We start from the raw sequence: 23,682 nt of genomic DNA, 5'->3' as shown, positions 1-23,682 counted from the left end.
ACTGCTGCAGAGCACTGAAGGCTCAGGTCGGTCCAGGGAGAAAGGCAACAACAGGAAACAAGCGGTTCACTGGAGGGGCAGAGTAGATGGTGAGTTCAGGTTCTAGTGAAATATTGCGTGCGAGTGAGGGAATAAGTCTTACTTGAGGACCGCTGGGTTAGCGAGGTGAGGGAGTACTGAAATGTCCGGGGTTTACAGTTCTCAGTGGTTCCAGGTCGCGGTGATGTTGGCTGGCTGAAATCCAGGAAGAAACGGGAGCACGTCGGAGGGCGGACAGGTAGGCTAAGAGCGGCGGCGGTAGAGAAACAGTACGACTGCCAGTCGTGGGAATCTTGGAGGAGCTGGATGGTTCACGGATGAAGTGAGTCTGGGGGCTCGGACAACGAGAGGCCAGGAGGAAGCACCATGACTGGCTAACACTCAGGCGCCGAAGGACTGGCAGTCTGCCTCTCTTGAACGTCTCGCTGATGAGCTCAATTCGCCTCAGGTGTGGGATGACGTCATCCTCGCCCTCCGACCGAATGGAATAGGCTCCCTCTAGTGGTGGAAACAAAACCAATGCATACACGAAAACTCCACAAGGAGCTGAAAGAAAACCCCGGAACATGACAGCAGCTAGGCGTCGTCAGGCCAGATTGTGATGGTTCTTACAATGGTACGCGCAGATTTCGTCAGGGGAGGTATGCAGGAATCAAAAACAGTGACCTGTGGTCAGACTCCATCACAACAAGATGCAGTCTGACCACTATCTATCTATGCTGTAACCCAAACAGTATTGGGTTAAAGGCTGTTTGGGTCTTTAACCCAATTTGATATTAGAGTAGACACAGACAGAAAAGTATGAGTGAATCAATGTTAAAATATAGTTAGACAGAAACACTGAATCCACGTTGAAGCCTGACATTGAAATGATTTTGAAAGTGGTCGGTGACTTGCATGTTGAATCAACATTAGGGTTTCAACCATAACTGACACAATATCAATGTTGAGTCAGCCATCATCTGAAAGTGGATCTGCATGCACATTTGTGTTGATTTTGTATTGAATCAAAGTTAAAGGATCAATACTGATTCATGTCCATTTTTGGTCTGATAGCTCTACATCAGTGGTGTCCAAAAAACATGCGTCCTGCATGTTTTAGTTCTATCTCTGTTTCATCATTTGCCACCTGGATCAAATAATGGCTCATTAGAAGGTCTAAGAGGAACATTGACATGCTGAAAAGGTTTTTATTGCCAACAGGGAGAGAACTGAAACATGCAGGATGCTGGCCCTCGAGGACCAACTTTGGGCATTTCTGGTCTATATCATAACATACCATTAAAAGTTTCCTTACTGGTGTTAAACACACAATTGTGTTGGCAGACGATGGGCATTATGTAGTTCAAAATTTTCTGACATTAACATATTTCCAAAAAGTTGTGTACACAAACTTAGAATTTGCAACATGGCATTAATATTACAATTTATTAAAACAAGCATAGAAATGGAGACATATTTGACTCATTTTTGGCTGACAGAACAAAATTCTATTGTTCATGGAAGAACAGCATCCATGAGGTTAAGTCTGGTACTCTATGAACCAGGGAAACAGTATGAGTTGGGGTAATCCAAGTTTGATGTCACTTTGGATCCTTGATGCCTTCCTCCAGTCTTCCTGTAGTCCTTGTCAGTCAGCTTTGGGTCAACTGCAGAGCAGCAGCTGAAAAACACAACAATAAGAGTGAGGAAGATGATGAAAAAATATTTGAAAAATATTCATGTACTGGTTGTAGGTCTAAGAACAAACAAAACCGTATGCATGGTTCCACTTAGTTAAATTAATAAGAACACATCAATGAATGTTCAATAATATCTATCTTAATATTACCTGACAAACATGATCATACATTTGCCTATTAACCTGCAGCCTAGGCACAAAACTATTTTATAATTTTTTAATAAACACAGTTAAAAGTTATATTGCCAAACTTACTACAAAAGTTCTCAGAGTCTATCTGTATAGTTTCTGGATTGTTCTAAGAAATGTGGGGAGAAATCTGGCAATGATGACTAGATCTAACAGGTAAGGAAACAAATCTGGAGACATGTCATTTGGATTTCTCTCTGTTTTGGTCACAAAGCCGGTTATCTAAATGGATTGGTAGTGAGCTCAGTCCAAGGTGCTTGGTTCATCCAAGGGAGCTCGATCGTCTTTTAGAAAGTCATTCAGAAGAACGTGAAAAATCCACTCATTAATGCAGCCAAAACCCAACCTGAGGCTGAAGCTTTAATTCTCAACTCAATAGCAAAGTTTGTTAGTTTGTTGTTTTTGTCTTAATGTCCACAAATTTCTAGGTAGGGTCGTGTAGTCAGACTCTTGACTAAATAGGTGTTTGAATTCCAACAAAAAAATCCTTAAATGAACAGCCAAAATTGGTCTGGCCCTGAAAACGGGCTCTGGCCATTTTAAAGCTTTGCCAATGAGAAGTGATCATTTTTAGGAAATATTCATATCATCATGAGGGAAACTTTAAGGTGATTGATTGAAAACTAGTGAGCATTATAATGGAAACCTACAGATATTTGTCCTGCGTAGGGTTAGGGTTAGCTGATGTCATGGAAGGATGAGGAGGACAGCAAGAACCATGTGAGGAACTGGCACAAAGTTGAAGGTTTCTGATGGCTGTGGAGAAGGTCGCTGTGGTTGGAGTTTCTGTTAGAGTTGAACTGATGTTGATTTGTGGTATCTTATTGTTTGCAAAGGGATCTTCAGATGGTATCATAGAGAGCACAATCCTGAGAGTCTGCTGGATCAACCTGGCCCCATTGTTATCTCATGGTTTTAGGCAAACTTTTGGCCCATATACAGAACACTCTCAGGTGGCAGATAAAAAGATGAATAAAGTTTATTGAATGACAATAAACTTATAAACTAACAATAAACAGGAATGGGAACACTGGAACAGAGTGGGAAAATGGTGAGTACAACGGGGTAGAATGTAGACGAAAAATAATTATCTTACTCATAATGATAAGTTCACGAGGGGGAGATGGAAAGAGACTTGAACTGAACCTATGTGGAGGATCTTAGAGCTGAACTGCTGAAGCAAGGGATATCTTGTGTAGGACCAGAAGGAAGATGCAGAATGATGGAGACCTTGGAGTATGGACAAGTTACAGTGGAACATTGCCAGTCGTGGCACGTGAACCACAGGTTTTTTCCTGGAATTTTGAGATCACAAGGAGCAACCACAAAGACTGGAGGAGAAGAATCCAAGAAATCACCAGTGGAATTTTTTTAAGGGGAAAACAAAGAGGTAAATCAAGGAGATATCAAAAGTAGCACAAGGAACACAGTATCACTGGGACATCAGAGGGCTCAGAGTGTCGTGTAGGTTAACCACTGAAGTTCTGAAGGACTGACAACTAGCTCCTTTTGTCCTCAGCCTGATGAGCCTAGTTGATTAGCAGGTGTGTGAGTTCACTCAGCAGGTCCAACCTCCACAGCAGCTTCCTGGCTCCCTCTGGTGGAAAAAGACCCTGGCCTCCTTACAGGAATTTGGAACAAGAAAGAGACATTCAACCAAGCTCATCAAGAAAAACTGAAAAAAATGATTGAAGGTTTTATTAGAATACGGAAATTCATTGTCTACTCTTTATTTTATTTTTTTTTTTTTTGCAAAAGTGTATGAAAATGAAGACTTTAAAATAATAAATGAATATAAAATATTGCCAAATTAAGGTAAAATAGAAAGATATGGTTGATACTAAGTGAAAAGCAACTTGCTTAGGGAACAAAGGCCTTAAGCAGAATCCTTAGAAGGACCTTGACTTTTCCCTACTAAGTAGTGCCCTGATTCTTATCACGTTCTTATCACTGCATAGTCAAAGGTCACGTCAACAAGTTGGAGACAGGACCACCCTGAAAATGAATTAAAGTGTCTCCTTACTCTTTTTCCCCAACAATGATCCTTCATGTTTCAGGTGGGCCTTGCTTCAGCCAAACTAATTTCATTTGGTGATAGTAGATTAACGGGTATAGCTGAACTGCAATCAGCTGAAACAAGTGCATTAAAGCAGGGAAAAATATTAAACATGCAGGACAGTTTGGCTTCAGGACCAGGGTTAGAAAACACTGTGGTAAATAAACCGTAGCTGTGTAAAAACAAATAGTTACATTTTGTGTGCAAGGTTTCTCTGCAGAAATGGTCACAATTTGTCTTAAGGTCTCTAATAATATTTCATTTAGTTAGAAATTTATTTTACTTGTTTTGCACAGGATTCTTGGAAAATTAGTGTAAAATTGTATTCATTTTGTATAAATAGCTGCATGTTAACAGTAGACATAAGTTTAATTCATAAATCAGTTTAGCTATAGTCCAAATTAGAAGTTAAACTAACATATTCCATCCATTTTCTTCCACCTTTGTCCCTAGTGGGGTCAGGCGGTGCTGCTGTCTCTCCAGCTAACATTCTGGACGAGAGGCGGGGTCACCTGGACAGGTCGCCAGTCTGTCGCAGGGCAAACTAATATATTATTGTTACTAATAAAATAGTGTTTCCATCAAAATTTTAGTTAATCCACAGTAAGTGATGCCTTTAAACAAAACTAACTTTTCAAAACAACACCAGAAATGTCTGAGGTCAACATTCAAATTAGTCACAAATGAGATCAGTATGATGGTCCTGAACAGTTAATGATTATTAACTGTACATTTCTCCGACAGCCTGTGGAAACCCTAGCAGAGAAGGATTCAGGAGTGCTGCTGAGTGCCCAGACTATCACCTCTGAGACTATCAGCACCACCACCACAACCCAGATCACTAAGGTCTGTGCATATCATTAACAGGCAATAACGTCAACAGAATTCACTAAAACATGTTCTGGGTGACTTAATGAGAACTTTGATTTATTTATTTTTTCTAGTTTAGCTCAGCTTGATAGATATAGATTTCTAAAAAAAAAAAATGCTTTAGAGATTTTTTTTAAAAAGCCATTCATCAAACAAATGAGGTTCAGAATAGTGCAGCCTGCATTCTCGACTAGAAAATGTTTCTTACATACAACACAAAAAATTTAATTGAGAGCAGTTATAAAAATGGATTTCTATTACAACTCAGACCCTAAAAGTATTTATTTATTGTGACAAAATTACATTTGAATGTGGTTGTTTATTTGAAAGTTCTGATGGAAAATTATAAAATACTGTTACATATTTCTTCAACTTTTGGCCTTAGTCACATTGAATGTTTAAAAACATTAAGCTCACCAAACCAACTTTACTTTTTGGGCCCACTGTATGATCTGCTAAAGTAATTTAACCAAATTTATAATTGCATAACTCTGAGTTTGTTTTCCTTTGAACAATAAATACAATATAATAACCACAGGTGTTTTGATAGCCCTACAGCCTCCAAGCTTATTTTGCACCAAGATGAGATGAACCAAATAAAGTTTGTCATACCATTAATCTGAAAAAGCCCATTTTGCTTTGGGGGAATATCCCATCTCCATTCCTTTTGCAGTGCAAATCTTCTACATGTACTGGAAGACAACCAAAGTTGTCCCTCTATGGAACACAATAAATGTTGAATGCTGAAACATATATATAAGATCATCAGCTACAATGTTTGTATCTGTGCTGTTGCACTCAAAAGTCAGAGCATTAACAAATTTCGTTTATTCTGCAAATGAAATCTTTAGACAAACTTTCTTTAAAATATATATACAAAAAATATTACTTTTAATTACAGGTTGCACAGTGGACTTATTTAAATTCACCAGTGGATAAAGAAAATGTGGAAAAAGCACTGTATGATTTATTCTGTTTATAAGCACAATTAAAATATTTAGAAAGCTGATTCAGATTCATTTACATTTCCTCCACATGTCTGCTTGACATTGAGATGAAGTCTCTTTTATTTCCAAATAAAGTATGGCTTTTCTTATATAACAAAATGTTTATACCCATTTTTTATGTAAATATAAATGGATAATGCACATCAACAGAAACTTTATAAATCTGGCTTTCTTCATGAGTGATCAGTTTTGTTTTAGTCAAAAAATGGAAAAGCAAAACCATAATTTTTCATAACATTTAAAAGTGGGGAAAATGGTTTTATTAAACATAAAAAAGGCCAATGAATTATTGAACCTATATACACAGGTTGCAGTCTAATGCAGTAGACTGATACAAGTCTATAAATTTCTAAATCTTAGTTGGCATAACTCTATTACCAACCTTTTCTTGAATTTACTTGAGTAAAAGGAACACAAAGCATGTTTAAGCATTTTTTGCTGCTAGCTATTTTCATGCAAATCTACAAATTCTTTAAAATACCTCACAAAAGTATTATGCTCCTGCTGAAAAAGTTACATATCTTCATTATGACCAGTGACTAAATTTTTATATCTTCAGAGACAATATAGAGACACAATAACGATGAATGCCTGTAAAAGTATATGTGTTTCAGTCTGTGTAAATTATCTGTTGTAGACGGTGAAAGGAGGAATTTCTGAGACTCGAATTGAGAAGAGAATTGTCATCACTGGAGACACAGCAATTGATCATGACAAGGTAAAAATCATGAAAGAACAGATTGTAGTTTGAAAATATAGAACAGAGTTGACTTGATAGTTTCAGAAAGTGCTAAGAATGTTTATTAGCTCACAATTACAACAGATTAGGTTCTATATATGCAATCTAAATAATTAGCTAATTACACTCATCTTTAAAGATGAATGCTTGTTTTGTTTCGCAAAGCCAAGGTACAGAAACCCCTAAAATACATACTTCCAAAGACTAAATTTTAAATAAGTGAAATCTACATGTCTTGGCCCTCTATGGATCACATAGAGGGCCAAACAGGATATGGAGCAGGATCAGTGAGACCAGTAATTGAGTGGAAATCAGGAGCTTAAATACAGAGGCAGGGGTAAAAACTGTCAAAGAACCAAATGAACTAATAAGAAGAAATTTGTCACAGCTCTGTGTCCTCTCCATACTCCAGCTCATTGATTGTGGTGGTAACACACATCGCAGTTGGTCTGCCACAAACAAAACAAGGAAAACAACAAAAAGCTGTGGCAGGGAGAAAGCATCAAAACCAAAGAGGAGACAAAATAACACAAAAGCCACTCAGACTCTGGAAAAAAAAAAACCTGACAATAATCCTAGAGAAAATAAATTCGACTAGAATTGCACGCCGTTACAATGGGTTCCTCGCCCGACCCAGCAGGTCCATCCCCTTACATCGCCCTCCCGATGAACTTCTCTTGCCTACCTCGGTGCTCTGTGCTCGTCTACCAAGTCAGCAATTTTTCAGGAGGGTTTTTTTTTGTCCCAAAAGGTTTTAAACGCATGAGTCCTGAAAATAAATGTAGTGTTCCTCCCAATATGAGCCAGTGCCCCTTATTAATGTTCATTGTCAGCTAAATTGTGTGTTGCATCCCTTCCTTCCTTGTGGCCAGATAGCATAAATAAATAAACTCCAGGGTGGCAGACACAGGGAGCCAGATTCAGAATAAACAATTTCTCTGTAGAACGGGCAAACTTAAAATTTCTCTCCACCCCAAGGTCTCAAACGGTACATCTCTTATTTCCAATCATCCAAATTAGCGTGGTCATTCCCATCGGGCCGAAAACTAGCAACTTCTCCAAGATCGATTGTATCCTGCTAGTGAGTTCTTGCAAAGTTTGCCTACAAAAGAATTGCATCCAACTTGTGCCTCTGTCTCACAGCACGTCAGTCTGGGTGCTCACTAGTTCAACTCAGTCCATCACAAATTTGTGCGTATACCAGGTATCCACAAGCTCCAAACAGGAGAAATCTAATTATCATGACTCCAAATAAATCCAGGATGAATCCCAGCAGGACAAGTGGGCTCTCCTGTGCCCAGTCTTCCTGTTGAGAAAGTTTGATTAATTGCATTAATGAGAGACCAGTTAACCAGATCTTTAATGTGTAGATTAAAGGAGGAGGATGTGCAAAGAAAAGCTAAAAAAAAGCAGCACGAAAACAGAACAAGAAACATTGGGGAAGAAAGGAAGGAAGAAGGGAACAGAGAAAAAAGTGTCCGCCTTCACCAATAGCAGAGAGTGTACCTCATACTAATTAATCTTCTTCCATCAACTTAGAATCAGCTCAATCCAATATTAAATTGCAAACTCAATAATAGATAACTTAGTAGCTTCGGTAATGTAGAAAATTAACAGCGACATAAACAATACTCATGTCTCCTTAGACCAACATATTGGCCTGTTTGTAGTTGTCGGTGTAAAGGAAACTGCAGAATAATTTACGGCCCCCTGGCGGGAAAGGCTGAAGGAACACCATCCAGCCCTCCGAAGATCCACAACAAGTTGGGTTGGACTCTCCGGTTCAGTGCTCGACTGGTTTGAATCTTACTTGAAGAACAGGAATTTCTTTGATTCAATTGGAAACTTCTCATCAAAGAGGTCAAAGGTCACATGTGGGGTACCCCAAGGTTCAATCCTAGGACCCCTCTTATTCAATATTTATATTCTCCCACTAGCTCAAGTTATAACAGGAAATAATATTAGCTACCATAACTATGCAGATGAAACTCAACTCTACATTACGATGTCACCAGATGACCTTTGACCCCATCCAATCACTGAATAAATGCTTAGAACAGATAAATGTGTGGATGTGCCAAAACTTTCTCCAGCTGAACAGAAACAAAACTGAAGTCATTATTTTTGGACCTAAAGAGGAACGATCTAGAGCTATAGATCTAGAGCTATAGATCTAGAGTCAATGCACAGCTTCAGTTATTACAACTAAAAACTAGCGATCAGCCCGAAACCTGGGAGTCGTGATGGACTCGGGCCTGAACCTTGCGAGCCACATAAAGCCAATTACAAAGTCGGCCTTCTATCACCTGAAGAATATCTCCAGGATTAGAGGACTAATGTCTCAGCCAGATCTAGAGAAACTCATCCATGCGTTTATCTTTAGTCGCATTGATTATTGTAACAGTGTCTTCACAGGCCTGTCCAACAAATCAATCCTCCAGCTGCAGCTGATCCAGAAGCTGCTGCTCCTGTTCTCACTAAAACCAGGAAGATAGAGACATAACAGCAGTTTTAAAGTCCCTCCACTGGCTCCCTGTAGCTCAAAGAATAGACTTTAAAATACTGTTGTTAGTTTACAAATCACTGAACGGTTTAGCACCACAATACATTAAAGATCTGCTGTTGTTGTATCAACCTTCCAGACTCTCTGGTTCTGGTTCTGGTTCTGCTCTGCATCCCAGAACCAGAACCAAAAGAGGAGAAGCAGCTTTCAGCATCTATGCACCACAAATTTGGAACAAACTTCCAGAAAACTGTAAAACAGCTGAAACCCTGACTTCCTTTAAATCTCAACTAAAAACCAGCTGTTTAGAGTTTTATTTGAAACGTAATCCATTAAAAATTTAATGATGGAACAATGTGTTGTTGATTCTATGTTGCATGACTTTGTGTTTTGTGTTTATGATGTAAAGCACTTTGAAATGCCTTGCTGCTGAAATGTGCTATACAAATAAAATTTGATTGATTGATTGAAATGTGTCAGAAATTAACATTAAAAAACACAAAAACATTTCCCACACCAAAATCCATAAAAACACACACAAAAAAACATTCACTCTTTTACAGTTTTATGTTTTTTGAGTTTTCAGGCTTGATGTTTGTTTTTGTGATCACTAATAAGTGATAGCCTGAACATTATTGATTTTCTAATAAACACCTGCTCTAATAATAAAATGTCAGAAAGTAGATGTGTGGGTCGCCTCACTTTTGTGTTAACTGAATCGAAAGACATCGAACTGCATGACACAAGTAGATGTTGAGGTTGTGAATGTAGTTGAGCCACTGAGGAGTATTTAGCCTCCTCTTTACTTTCTTTATACATTTTCTGAAGTAAAATGTTTTTACTGACCTGTGAAATGTGCATCGCTTGGACCTTACCTTGCTGTCATAGCGTTGACAGTTAATAGTAAAACATTGTGTCCCTTTTTCAGATTCTTTGCTTGTGCCATTTTCCGGGTCGCCGATATTCCCTCAGCAATAATGCATGTGGCGCACTGCTGCGCACATTAAGTCACTAATATAGATCAATGATACATTTTACAAAGGAATTTTAAAAAGCGGTCGTTCACTGGCTGTTAATGTTTGAACAGTGTCCACAAATAGATACAGGCACATTAAGGTAAAAAGGTGCACTAAATATTGGTGGGGACTGTCTCTGTCAGGCCGAAACAGGTGAGGGCTTGTCCACACCAGTCCTACAGAAAGTTATGCCTATGTGAGTGTCTGAGTAGCGGTGTAGGTCCTGAAGTTATATGCCAATTTTAATAAGTTACATAGGGCAGACTACAGTATGCGCTTCAGTGGAAAAGTATAATAATAATAATTACAAGGGCAAGCAATTATAATGGCTTTCTCAACCAACCCAACAGGGCTACCCATTTTCTGTATTTTGTTTTATTGTAGGATTTGTACATGTACTTTGGCGTTGTTGTCATGCCAAAGCAGCAAATTGTATTGAAAAGTGTTTTAATGTTCTGCCTGGGGAAGTCCTACAATGGAATATTACTCTTGTAAATGTATAATTATGACAATCACAATACACCCACAGTACCTCCCTCAGAAAAATGAACCCATTTAAATAAAGAAATACTTCCATGGATACCAGAAGAGCATTAATTTTACGGGACAACACCAGTGCGGCAAATGGTTTGATATGGAACTCTTAAATTTTACCTATCAGCATACTGGGACTTTTTCTGTTGTTTTCACAGTTTTACATCAGTGGCCTGGGCCCAATGCTCAGTGTGAACTCCCCTCTGTGAAGTGTGGATTCAGTCAAGTGCACATAAGGTTTCGAGTGCGCAGGTTTACAAGTGTGCAAAACTGTGAGAATTGGGACAGTACAACCCTGTTTCAGAACTTCAACATCCAAAATGGCGGCACTGGTCATTGCGTTTCCAAATGCTTATGATAAAGTCGATCTATGGTTAAAGTTCAATATGTGATTAGCGATGTACGAAATCATGACGCAGTCTGGCTTCAATTCTCCTCCTAACCATCTATGTTGGCATTCCACCTGTTTCAAAAACAAGCTATACACTTGGGTCAGTGTTGAAATAGTGAAAATTGTGAGACCGCACATTTTCACATTGTTTTATAAATCAGAACATTTGCGTGGAAAAACCCTAATCTATCTAACCTATTAGCCAAATCTAACAGGTTAATTAGATTTGGTTAACTAATCTGTCTGCTTTGATCTTCCATGAGAATCTCTCATACATAGTATATATATGGGCTAAATATGGGCTGCCTAGCATCAGAAAGAAATATAATGACAATGAAGAAAACCGTTTAAGGTACATTGAACTGAAAACGTATAGAACATGTATAGACCAAGTGAGAGCTTTTCAAATCTACAGCACTGCTTCATTTTAGCTTAGACACCTGAATTGTAATTTTGACATGTATTTTATATGTTGTGTTTTACTAATCTAGCTTTTTCTGTTTCATGGCAACTCTTCAGGCTTTGGCTCAGGCCATTAAAGAGGCAAAGGAGCAGCACCCAGATATGTCTGTTACCAAAGTTGTTGTACACCAGGAAACAGAAATAACTCCAGATTAAGAAGGTATGTAAAGTATAAATACATAATGTAATAAATATTGTAATTATATCCAAAAGTAAATTTGTTTTATTTATAAAGAAGTTTTGTATGTATTTAACTACACTTTATTTAACTACACGTCTCAATGAGCTTGAAAGCAATTTGTTTAAACAAGTGATGTACAGTACTAAAACGCATCAAACCAAGAAATTTATATAGTTATTTTATAACTAATATAATATGAAAGAAAAGAATAAAAGCCAAATGAAATGAATTGCAAAGTAAAACCAGAAACAATAACCTACTAATGCATACTGTGTCAAAACCTTCTGAAAACTAGTGTGATTTAAAAACAGCAATAGAAAATCTTACCTATTATGTCATGACAGCTTGTTTTGGAACCGTGAACTGAAAAAACTGATGGGCACTGACATTCTGAAAGAGTTAGAGTGGAGTCCCCAGAGTGGACTCAGGCCTTAAGCATCCAGGTTAAAGTCCAATCCTTTAGTTTTGTCATCTTTTAGCCACGTGCCCATTGCACTGTTTTGAGTAGAACCAGATTTTTAACTTATGACTCAAGACTTGGACAAAACCCTCATTCCTCAATATAATTTACTGTAATCACACAATCTCTGCCCTATGTTTCAAATGCCTTCATACCCTATTTTGCCAAAGTATTTGCTCACCTGCCTCGACCCACATATGAGTTTAACTGACATCCCATTCCTAATCCAGAGGATTCAATATCACCCTTTGCAGCTAGAACAGCTTCAACTCTTCAGGGAAGTCTGTCCACAATATTTAGGAGGAGGGGATTTTTGTCCATTCTTCCAGAAGTGTATTTGTGAGGTCACATAGTGATGTTGGACAATAAGGCCTGCCTCTCAGTCTCTGCTCCAATTTATCCCAAAGGTGTTCTATCAGGTTGAGGTCAGGACTCTGCAGGCCAGTCAAGTTCATTGACCCCATACCTTGCCATCCATGTCTTTATGGACCTTGCTTTGTGCTCTGGTGCTCAGTAATGTTGGAAGAGGAAGGGGTCAGGTCCAGACCGTTCCCACAAAAATGGGAGCATGGAATTATCCAAAATGTCTTGGTATGTCAAAGTATTCAGAGTTCCTTTCACTGGAACTAAGGGGCCAAGTCCAGTTTCTGAAAAACATCCCCACACCATGATCCCCACTCCACCAAACTTTACACTTGGCACAATGCAGTAAGACAAGTACTGTTCTCCTGGCAACCGCCAAACCCAGAGTTATCCATCAAGTTGCCTTATGCAGAAAGCGTGATTCTTCATTCCAGTGAACGAGCCTCCACAGTTCTAGAGTCCACTTTATACCACTGCATCTGACGCTTTGCATTGCTCTTGGTAATGTGTGGCTTGGATGCAGCTGGTCACCATGGAAACCCATTTCATGAGGATCTCTGCTCTGTTCTTGAGCTAATATGAAAACCACATGAAGTTTGGAGGTCTGTAGTGATTGAGACCATTGCACCAGAGTGTAACGGTGACCTCTATGCACTGTGCGCTTCAGCGTGTACTGACCCCGCTCCGTCTGTTTACGTGCTCTACTACTTAATGGCTGAGTTGCTGTCTTTCCCTAACGCTTCCATTTTATTATAATACAGCTGTGGAATATTTAGAAGTGAGGAAATTTCACGAGTGAATTTGTTGCACAGGTGACATCCTAACACAGTTCCACACTTGAATTTATCAAGCTATTTGTAAAAACAATCTGCATACCCATATGCTTCAGTTTAGCAAATGCTTTTGGCAATATAGTGTATATTGTATTGACGTTAACATAATGTGTTTACCTTTGCATTCTCTTTGAGAGGTTTTAGATACCTCAAGCCCTGAATGTCTGCCAAAAAGCTCCTTGACCACTAATGAAATGCATGTTCTGGCTGTAAAATATTTAAGATGTAAATAAAAGGGGTATTTCAGGCATTTCACAAATGGATAATTTAGTCATGTCCATGACTTGACTCCCCAGAAGTCATGTCATGCACTTCAGGGAAAGGAAATTTGATTTAGGTAGATACATTAACTTTCAAACAGAAACTCATGTAGACTTATTGAAGTATGAAAGACATCGACCGCAGATAAAACCACTGCTTGGTTGACTTGGTAGAGCACATGCTGTAGTCCTCAACAGAGTTATATATAATAATAATATTAATCATATTCATAATCTTTATTATTATTATATAGAAACCATGTAATAAAATTACACAGCTTTATTACCAGGAGTAATAAAAGCATGTTGTCTTGGGTTCTGATTGCTCTGTCTTTCTCTCTATTTACAGCTCAATAAAAGTTTAATTAAAGGCTTTTTTGAAGAGAAAATTGAAAAACATATTCAAAAGATGTAAAGACAAAGACCATGCCATAAAATGAAGAACCTAACAGACAATCCTGAGCATACTCTTCATGAGACAATCATGCAACATCAAAGTGTATTCAGTTAGAGACTTCTTTATGTCCACTGTGATACTGACCATAATACAACAACTTTTAAATAACCATCTTACATGACATGCATTGCAACAATGTTTAATTTCCCTTTGAATTTAATAATATATTTTTCATGGAATTGAAAATAAATGAAGAGCTTTCGCTTTCATGTGTACTTTTGTTGTACTTTTGTGCTCAATGTAGTTTTTAAGCTGCTGGTATACTAACATAGCACTTCCACTAGGAAAATATTCAATAGTGTTGAAATAACCTTTCAACACCTGTGGATGGAATATTTATGTTTTATCCTTCTGTAAAAATATATTATCCAAGTCAGCTTACATTTATTCGGTGCTTCAGTTTTGAATGTAAGGTGTGTTCTGCTCCACTAATATTTATGTCTCTCTTTTTTTCACACCCACAATGCACCGATGCACCATATCTGACTCAGATCTTTTCCTTATGTCTCCATCACAGCATTTTACCTCAGCAACCATAGTTATCACATCCAGCTGCCCTGCTTTCAGCATGATAAACCAGACCTTGTCAGAGGGAAGAGGCCTCAGCGGGAAAATATGTTTTCCTCCAAGAGTTTGAGTGTTGGTTGAAGGAGACAGTCGCTAAAAAGTTCCCAAGTTTCCAGAATTTCCAACAACACCCTTTCTATTCCATTTTCTGCCTTCAGTGCATATCCTAAAGTTTTAAATAAAAATGAAATTCAAAAAATACATTTTTTCATAGTTATAGGGGTATAATATTTGTGAATTTGTTCCTCTCCCATTTTGTGGAGATTTTAAGAAAAAAAAAACTTTTAAGGGCATTTGGTCTTTTAATCTTGAGAATCCTACTTTATTTTTCTACGACTTTTCTTATCATCAGAATTGGTTACCAAAATCTTAAAAGTTAAAAGTTTTTTAACAAAGTTCTGAAACTGCACTGAACAAAGATTGTGAGATTCCACAAGCTGGGACTGGAACATTCCTCTCAAAGTTTTCAAATTAGTTGATACTTTCTGTACAGTAAATACTTTATTTTCCTTCTTAATGTGAAAAGATATTTTTTCATTTTATGTACAAAGAGATTGATTTATCAAAGCAGGGCAATTAATTTTCTGGTGGAATGACTTTTTTCCCCCATTTGAAATTTGGCTTTGACATCCTTTGACTATTTCAGTTGTTGTAGTGCTTGTGTCACACAAAGGGTGTGGGGGTCATTAAGATCACCTTGTATTGAAACTACCTTCATTTATTTAATACCATCATTGTATTTTTAATGTGTTTTATAGTTCAGATTTAGATTCAGAGCAGTGTTTGACTCTATAGATCTTTCCTAGTTGTCAAATTCACTTCTTTCCCTTTTTATTGAGCAGTGTATAATTTCAGTATTTCTGAATTTCATTCCCTTTTACTCTTCTAAATGGACAGTGTATACTCTTTCATATTAATGGCTCTATCAAAATAAAAACGTGAAAAGTTCAGAAACTGACACACAGCATTATTAATGCTCAAAACCGAAATGCTGACCAACCTGCCTCAAATGTCTTCGACCGTCTTTTAACCTTTTCAACAGTTTGTTTACTCTATTTGTCACTTCTACATAACTACACAGTTTTCTCAAAATGTTTCCACAGAATTTTGTTGACAGAGGTGTGTAAAGATCAAGTAAAGCAAGAGAAAGGGAAAAACATGATGCCTATAGAGTATAATGTCCACAGAAAAAGGAAATGGGTGATTACAGTAAAATGAGTCAGAACAAACTCCAAAGACATTTGAAAAGTAACAAACCAGCAAAACTTTGAAATCAAGGTGACTTTTCATTACTGATGTCCTCCTTTTTAGAACAACCACTTTACAAGAACTGAGACTAAAAGCATAGCTGCATTTTTCTGAGTATTAATTGTACAGCAACATATAAAACTGTTAGTTTATTCAGGGGTACCAGAATGAGCCTTTTAATTTTGCACTGCCCAGTCAGATGAGATGTATGTTATCGGTATGACTTGTGATTTTGTCCATATTTGTACATGATGCTTTATTTCTTTACTCCGTTTAGTATTGCATGTTACAGTTACTTCACTTAGCTGTCTAATTCATCACTACTTTTCTTTGTCTTATGGACATTTTTAATATTTTCTTTACTGTGAACCCACACAACACCAGATGAAGACTTGTAAAGACCACCATGCATAAAATAAAGAACTTTGTAGGTACCTACAGTGGTTTTGGTTTTCAATTATAAAATATCTCTCTGCTTCTGTCACAAATACACAAAGATTTTCTTTTAGTTGATGAAATGTGACAGTAGTATTGATTGAGAATTTTTTTAGAGAACCTGATGATTACTAAAATAGAATAGAATAGAATAAGCAAAAGATGGATGAAGTATTCTCCCATTGGCATTTTAAAGGTGGTTAAATCCACAACACCAGAATTGTACAACGTCTTCTCAACACTTTTGCTTGATTCACTCCAAAAAATCTGATCTCTGTAAAAGGTCGATCCATCCACCCATCCATCCCTATTATGGCCATAATCCAAATAGCCCTCATTCTATCTGATGTTCTATCTATAGGTTCAAAGTGGACATCCTAGAAATGACATAAAAATCAATCAAATCCTGGCGTTGGTCCAAACATTAGGCATGTTGCTAAACAAAAAGCAAAAAATATCTCACACACCATATATTCAAATAATAAATAAAACAGTATCACAGCAAATAATTATATTACAGAATAGATTTTTTCATTGAATCAAGGTCTCCCAACATCAATTTCCTAGGTACAAAATCCAAGCAAAATGATCTTGTGTCAACAGCACAATATAATTTGTCCCTAAGTTTCAGTCAGCCACAGAACACAAAAGTATGTTTAAAAACAGCAGCAAAAGACATAAATCCATGGATATACCAGATGCATTTCACAGCACAGAAAACTCACAGAACATCTACTGCAGGGCTGTCAAACCTTCTGAGACCAAGATCTACTTTTTCTCTCACCAGCCGGCTGAGATCTACCTCATGACATGAAGACATACAAATTATAAATGAAACCCTATTGACTAATTTTCTATGCAAATATACATCAGTTATATCAGAAATGATAAAGTTATAAAAAGCTTAATGCAGTTTCTTCCTCAGTGAGATTCTGACACTGGGAGCAGGTTACTGGTTTCTCAGTCAGAAGCTGGTTGTGAACCTGAGGCCAGCAGCTGTCAGTCAGTTATGGTAGATCTGAAATTTGGTTTGATGACGTCAATATGAGAAACTGCAGACTGATGGGAGGAAGCAAAGAGCTCTGCAGAGGTAAAGGCAAATCTTAATGTAATTTGACATAATTATTGTGGAAGCCATTTGTTTGTTAAAATTTAATCACATATATGTGTCCTATTTGATGTTTGTTGTGACGTTTACTGCAAACGAACGAGGTCATCAGCCCAAGTTTGTCGTTTAGTGAACGTTCAGAAACTCCAGCGGCTGTGATGAACCACAGCGAAGGTAAACAAAGTAGAATAACCTGAACAGGTGATCAACTCAGAACCACTCGCACCTTTTTACTCTCTTTCTCTCTTTATTGTTAAGCACATCTGTTGCCGTGGCAACTGCCTGCGCCCGCAAGCCGAGCAAAGATTACGTTAAAAACGTTCAGTCCGTTACGATATCAGGCTTCCAGGCTTTATTATTATTTAATGAAGCTACAAACGTTTTGGATCTTAGTGAATATTTTTGATAAGCCTGTCAGAAGAGGAAGTGCTGCTCTCAGCATCCTGGAGGTCTTCAGTTTGTCACCCGCTGCAGAGATCGACTCAAAACCTCCCCGCGATCGACCGGTAGATCGCGATCGACCGGTAGATCGCGATCGACCGGTAGATCGCGATCGACCGGTAGATCGCGATCGACGTATCGAGCACCCCTGCTCTACTGGGATGGAGAGAGAGGTTAAACCTTAGGAAAACGTTTCACTTGGAGAGGAGCGTAAAAATAGTCACACTGAAAATTTTGAGCATGCCCATTGTTGTGGGAAAAAAACTATTTCCAAGCACTGTTCAGGTAAAATTACTCAATCAGGTTTATTCATATATTGTGCACAATATAGAGAGCTAGTAGGACAATCAATAATGAAGCATGTCTAGAGTAAGCTCTGCCATGCTGTCACTACATGTAAGCTTTACACAAAGATAAAGGATCCAAATCATGGGAAACCTTTGATTGCAGCTGTGGGAAACGACTTTTAACCTTGTATTTCAATCTGGAGAGACTCACACAGAGAAGAGAATAGCAGTTAGAGATTTAATGATACAGATTCTTTGGCGCTCGGTCCCGGCTGAAGACTGTGGACATTAGCTCGGCCGAGCTCGTACAGTCTCCCCCCCCCAAAGAAAGGGTGCCGGGCCGAGACCTGCGGACAGCGCATGAGACCCTGCCGTCTGGCGACGTCGGCTCGACAGCGGAAGGCGCTGTAGTCGAGGGACTAGGAGCGGCCGCGTCGCTGGAGCCTAGTCGACCGACACGGGCGAGGCTGTCGTTGCTAGGCCTGCAGTCGCGAGACTGATAGACACTGGTGGGCCTGCAGCCTGACTAGGCTGATAGGCGCTGGTAGCCTGGAAAACAAATGGTTTGTTTAGATATGGAATGCCAAGTGTAGGAGGAGTCTGTAGTGCCAGCTTTAGCTGAGTAAAAGCAGCTTCAGCTTAGGAGTCAATTGGACAGTGTCTGAAGCTTGGAGACCACTACAGAGGGTTCTCAAAGGACTCTCCAGAATTGAGTAATTCAGAATGAAGTTTCTGCAGAAAGATGTAATACCCAGAAAAGACAGAAGCTCTTTCTTTGTGACTGGTCTGGATATGTTTTGAACAGCAGAAACACGCTTAGGTGAAATGAAACGACCCTTTTTTGAAACCAGATGACCTAAAAAGGTGACTACTTCTTTAACAAACTGAAGTTTAGAAAGACTGGCTTTGTGACCCCCAGCATGAAGATGCTAAGGCAAGGCAACTGTGGCTTTTTCACATTGCTCTTTAGTTGGACTGCATAACAAAAGGTCATCGACGTACTGAATAAGAGGAGAACCAGGAGGAAGCTGGAGCGAATCCAAGCTAGCCTTCAGCGCAGCATTATAGATAGTGGGGCTGTCACAAAAGCCTTGACACAAACGGGTAAAAGTCCATAGTCTTCCTTCAAATTTAAAAGCAAACGTAAACTGACTCTGGATCCATCGGAACAGAGAAAAATGCATTTGAAAGGTCCACCACTGTAAAGAACTGTGCATTTGAAGGAATCTGAGAAAGAACGGTGTGAGGATTTGGCATAATATGGTAAAATTGACTTATTGACTAATTTTAAATCTTGCACAAATCTCCATTCTTGACGTTCCCCAGGTATATGTACCTTTTTGACAGGAAATATTGGTGAGCGAACTGGAGAATCATTACAAGGAACAATGATGCCGGCTTTTTGTAGAGCGTCACAAATTGGTTTTATGCCTGCAACAGCTTCAGGTTTGAGAAGATAGTGTTTTTGACATGGATGAAAGTCAGATTTGGGGGTAATAACTGGTTCAGACCCTTTAATTAGTCCCACATCATATTTGCTCTTAGCCCAAAAATTATCAGGAACTTTAGATAGCGCTTTTGGTAATGCAGATAGAACTGTTTGAGATAAAAAGCATGCTTCAAAATTTGGATCTGTAGTAGGAATCAATTCCACAAACTTTTGACAGTGTACCGTACAATGAAATAATTTTTTGAATGCTGACAAGCACTCAGAAAATATTACATTTGGGTCAGCAGGTGAAATAATCCAGTTTCATTTTTACATGTACGAATAAATGACCCTACATCATTCCACTCCAAATTTTGTGATTTTGCCAAAGGAATCTGTGAGCAAGAGTCAAGAACACAAAAAAATTGTTTCCGCACAGCTGAGACAGAGACAGCCAAACCCGCTGTGTGTGTGTGTGTGTGTGTGCGTGCGCGCGCGTGCGTGTGTGTGTATGTGTGTGTGTGTGTGTGCGCGCGTGCGTGCGTGTGTGTGTGTGTGTGTGTTCCAAAACAAAGTAGTCATTGACAGTTTCTCAGAAGGAACAGAGAACCAACGTTTCTCATAATCACAATCAGGTCCCAGTGAAACATTTGAAACAAAACTTAACTCATCATGCTGTTTAACATCGGAAAAAGGAGAGATTGAAATTTTTACTTCTGCAAGAAGTTGTTTTGAAAGAGATGAATTTGGAAGCTTCCATTCGTATACATAGTTAAGAGCAGATGAGTCAAATTGCACAGCTGTGGAAGTCTAATCAGAATATAATACAACTTTTACACCCTCTGGTGTTGAGATCAGATCAATCCCTAATTGGCACATCAGATCTCTCCCTATAAGATTTACTGGACAGAAATCTGACAACAAAAATGAATGTTTGAAAGCGAATCCTTGGGGAGTTTCACATGCAATAGGGATAGTAATTCTCTCCTTCACTACCTGTCCTGAAGTGGGCACTGAGTTCTGTTGAAATAGAATTTTAAATTAGCACAATAGTACACAGGCTAATCTTTACGTTAAGATAAACTTAGATAAAGATCCAAACTAAAACAACTGGCCACTTTAAAACTTTTACATGAATTGTATAGGGAGGATCTTAAAGAAAGACAGACTGAGACTTCCTTAAATCTCTTTAGACAGGGCATCTATCTGCCAGACAATTAACAAATTCCTTAGCGTGGTTCAAAAGTTCACTAGGATCTTAAAACTTTTTATAAATAATTTTATCTATATTAGAATTAAATATATTTCGTTAAGCATGTTTTGAATTAGTTACTTCTTAGATCCAAACTTATAGTCATTATTTAGCATTACGTTTTGTGCAAGCTTGGTTAAAAATACAAACTACGTTCTTGTGGAATCATTTGAGGCATAAAACTAAAACAGAGGTCGTAAATTTAGCTCAGGGTGAGTTGCAGGAGACGCCTGGTACGGCAAAGGCCCAGTTTGACAATCCATATATCTGCCTTTGGGGCTCTTTAGCAGGAGGTAATAAAATCAATGGGAAGGCCCATGAGGGAAAAACACACCTCCTAATACATATATTTAAATGAGGAGAATACACATTCTTATAAAATGGTTTGTTTTACAGCAGAAGTTCAAATCTCTTTGTGCTGAGTGAGAGTTTCCCAGAAGATGCATCTTTTGTTTGTTTCTGTTTCCCTTTTTACTCAGTTAATTGTTTCTGTTTTGTCATGTCTTGGACTTTTGATAATCTAGGTGAGATGCTTATTGTAACATTCTTCTTGCATTGATTTTCTCTGGATAAAACTCTGGATATCTGAAGTCTGACGTCGTATGATTGCTCTTTCTCCCTGCACATTTATACAGACACAGGAATTCGGGAAATAGAGGAATGAATTAACGAGCTAAATCAAGTTATTCCTCATTTTAATTCTTAACAGTTCCCACTAAGTTTTGGTGGAATATTAAATTCTTTTTTTCCTCACAATCGAAGAAGTTGCTCCGGAGTCAACCATAAAGGACACTTTTTTTTCCTAAAATAGTCAAGTCAAAAGAAGGAAGGAAAAGCCTTGTCTGCATCATATGCAAAATGAGCATAATTTGGTCTTTCAAGCCAAATTTCTTTTCTAAATCAGAAATGGCATTTAGAATTTTGTCAAGTGTGTCACCATCAGCAAGCAGCTCTTCTTGGCCAGAAACAGGAAAAACAGGAGACTCATTCAAATTCTCACAATAAGCAAGCAACTCTTCATTGCCAAAAACAGAAACATTGTCAGTCACACAATTTGCTCGTATCGGTGTGTATGCACATGTTACATCACCCTCAGGTAAGTGCACCTCCTGAGCCAGTCCGTCCTCGCATGCCCCTTCTAGTCAATTTGCCATTTTCCTGTAATTCATGGAACATTGGTGCCGGTAATGACCAGGCTATCCGCAATTGTGACAAACATCAGCATCTCTTTTGTGAGGAGTGTAGTCTCGTCCCTGGCCCCGCCGACCACAGCCTCGTCCTCTGGGTTGTCCTTGTCCCCTGGTTTGTCCTCTTTCTCTCCTTGATTGATCATAGTACAGTGTAACAGCAGCCAGATGAAGTTCTTTTTCCACCTTGTCCTTAAATTGCTCCCTGGTGCAATTGCCCATTTGCTACTGTGCATGTCTGGCATAACGCCTGACATCTTCTAAACGTGGTTTCTCAGCCCAACCCACATAGCTCTGTTTCAGTTCCTTTGAAATGTCTGGGAGCAATCCTTTAATAATGGCATCACAGGTAATGCTTTCCCAAAAGCCAGGTGAAACTTGATTGTTAAAGGTGTCCAGTCTGGCGTGGCCTCTCTATGTTGTAACAGTGTCCATAAGGTGATGAATGAAGTCAGCAGTACTTTCCTCTGGTCGCTGTTTGCATGTATAGATGGAGGTCATATTTATGCGTATGGGAAATGCAGTCTTTATGGCATCTTTAGGTCCAGTGAGCATTGTTTTATAATCATCATTGACTCCGTCATCCCAGGCTATGTCCCTTAATCGGTCGTCGTGCTGGCCACGACGGGTTGGAAGGTTTATTACACTCTTCCACGGATTTGTCTTAGAGCTTCAATAGTACAAAAAAATTAAATTTCTTTGTGTTCTGGCCTCTTTCGGTAAACAGGTGTGAATCTTTGCCAAATCAGTGGGTTGGAAGTCTCCGCAGTTCTGCTCCCGTAGGCCAGAATTCACGGCTGAGTTCACTGAGTTGATCGGCCAAGACAGTTCCAGAATGGAGGTGATCAGTTAGATTTTTTTGTCCTGGCTGGTCCAAGATCGGAAGACAAGATCTGGTCCTTTGGCTCTCATAACCTCAACCATCGGTGCATTAACCTCAGGATCCAATGCTTAGCTTCCAAGATTGTCCTTTGTTGTCTTTCGATCTGAGATCACGTCGAGTAGGTGGAAGACCCTTTTTCACACGTCCCTTGTTGAAAACTTGTACTGGACGTGTCATCTTTTCATCCTTTTCATCACTGAACAGTTCTTCATCCTGAGACTTAAGACTGTCTGTCTGCTCTTTAAAAGGAGCAGCTGCTGCTGCCTCTACCACTGCAGCCTTTGTTGTTGTTGATGTTGGCCGTGTTGAAGGTTGAGGGGCCCCAGCAGTTGGTGCAGGTACCGCTTGTCATGGTTGTTGGATCGGGCAGGCGTCGAGGTCCAGATCCAACACAGAGAGAGCACTCAAGTCCAAACATGTGGGCAGAGAAGAAGAATCGTAAGGTGGGAGCTTGAAGCCCTTTGTCTTAGAAGCAGTTACAGAAGCAGAAACATTTCCAGATTTAACAGTAGAAATGGAAGCATTGTCATGTTGCCACACTATTTCCCTAGAATCATCCTTACATGCAGCCATTTGTTTAGCATTTGTCTGTCTCTCCCTATGGTCATTTTCTTTCATTCAGCATTTCAAACTCTCTTCATGTTTCTCAAGATCAATAAGACTCTTAGTCTCTATTTTTTTTAATCTCTTAAAGTACATTCTCTATGTTCTATTTCTCTTTGTACTCCTTTCAAAACAGAGTTGCAATGACCAACCCGCAGGGAAAACACCACTTTTTATCCCTTCATCCACACCAAACACAAT

General features: G+C 38.8%; 1 protein-coding gene across 10 annotated transcripts in view; it reads left to right on the top strand.

The window, feature by feature from the left end:
* epb41a (erythrocyte membrane protein band 4.1a) overlaps positions 1 to 16,290 on the top strand; it is a 64,244-nt gene extending 47,954 nt beyond the window's left edge. For 9 of the 10 annotated variants that reach the window (XM_055021973.1, XM_055021967.1, XM_055021964.1 and 6 more), the window contains 4 exons: positions 4,710 to 4,811; positions 6,480 to 6,560; positions 11,545 to 11,647; positions 14,559 to 16,290. In XM_055021973.1, coding sequence (XP_054877948.1) covers positions 4,710 to 4,811; positions 6,480 to 6,560; positions 11,545 to 11,643 — 282 coding nt within the window. In that variant the 3' untranslated portion in view covers positions 11,644 to 11,647; positions 14,559 to 16,290. The remainder of the gene's footprint in view (positions 1 to 4,709; positions 4,812 to 6,479; positions 6,561 to 11,544; positions 11,648 to 14,558) is intronic. The other variant, XM_055021971.1, reaches the window with a different exon arrangement.
* Positions 16,291 to 23,682: the final 7,392 nt, after the last annotated feature.

The sequence above is a fragment of the Poeciliopsis prolifica genome, unplaced genomic scaffold, assembly GCF_027474105.1.
Source record: "Poeciliopsis prolifica strain line A6 unplaced genomic scaffold, Auburn_PproV2 SCAFFOLD080, whole genome shotgun sequence".
Classification (NCBI taxonomy): domain Eukaryota; kingdom Metazoa; phylum Chordata; class Actinopteri; order Cyprinodontiformes; family Poeciliidae; genus Poeciliopsis; species Poeciliopsis prolifica.
Note: the sequence above shows the minus strand (reverse complement) of the source record. Positions and strands in the feature narration are given on the sequence as shown.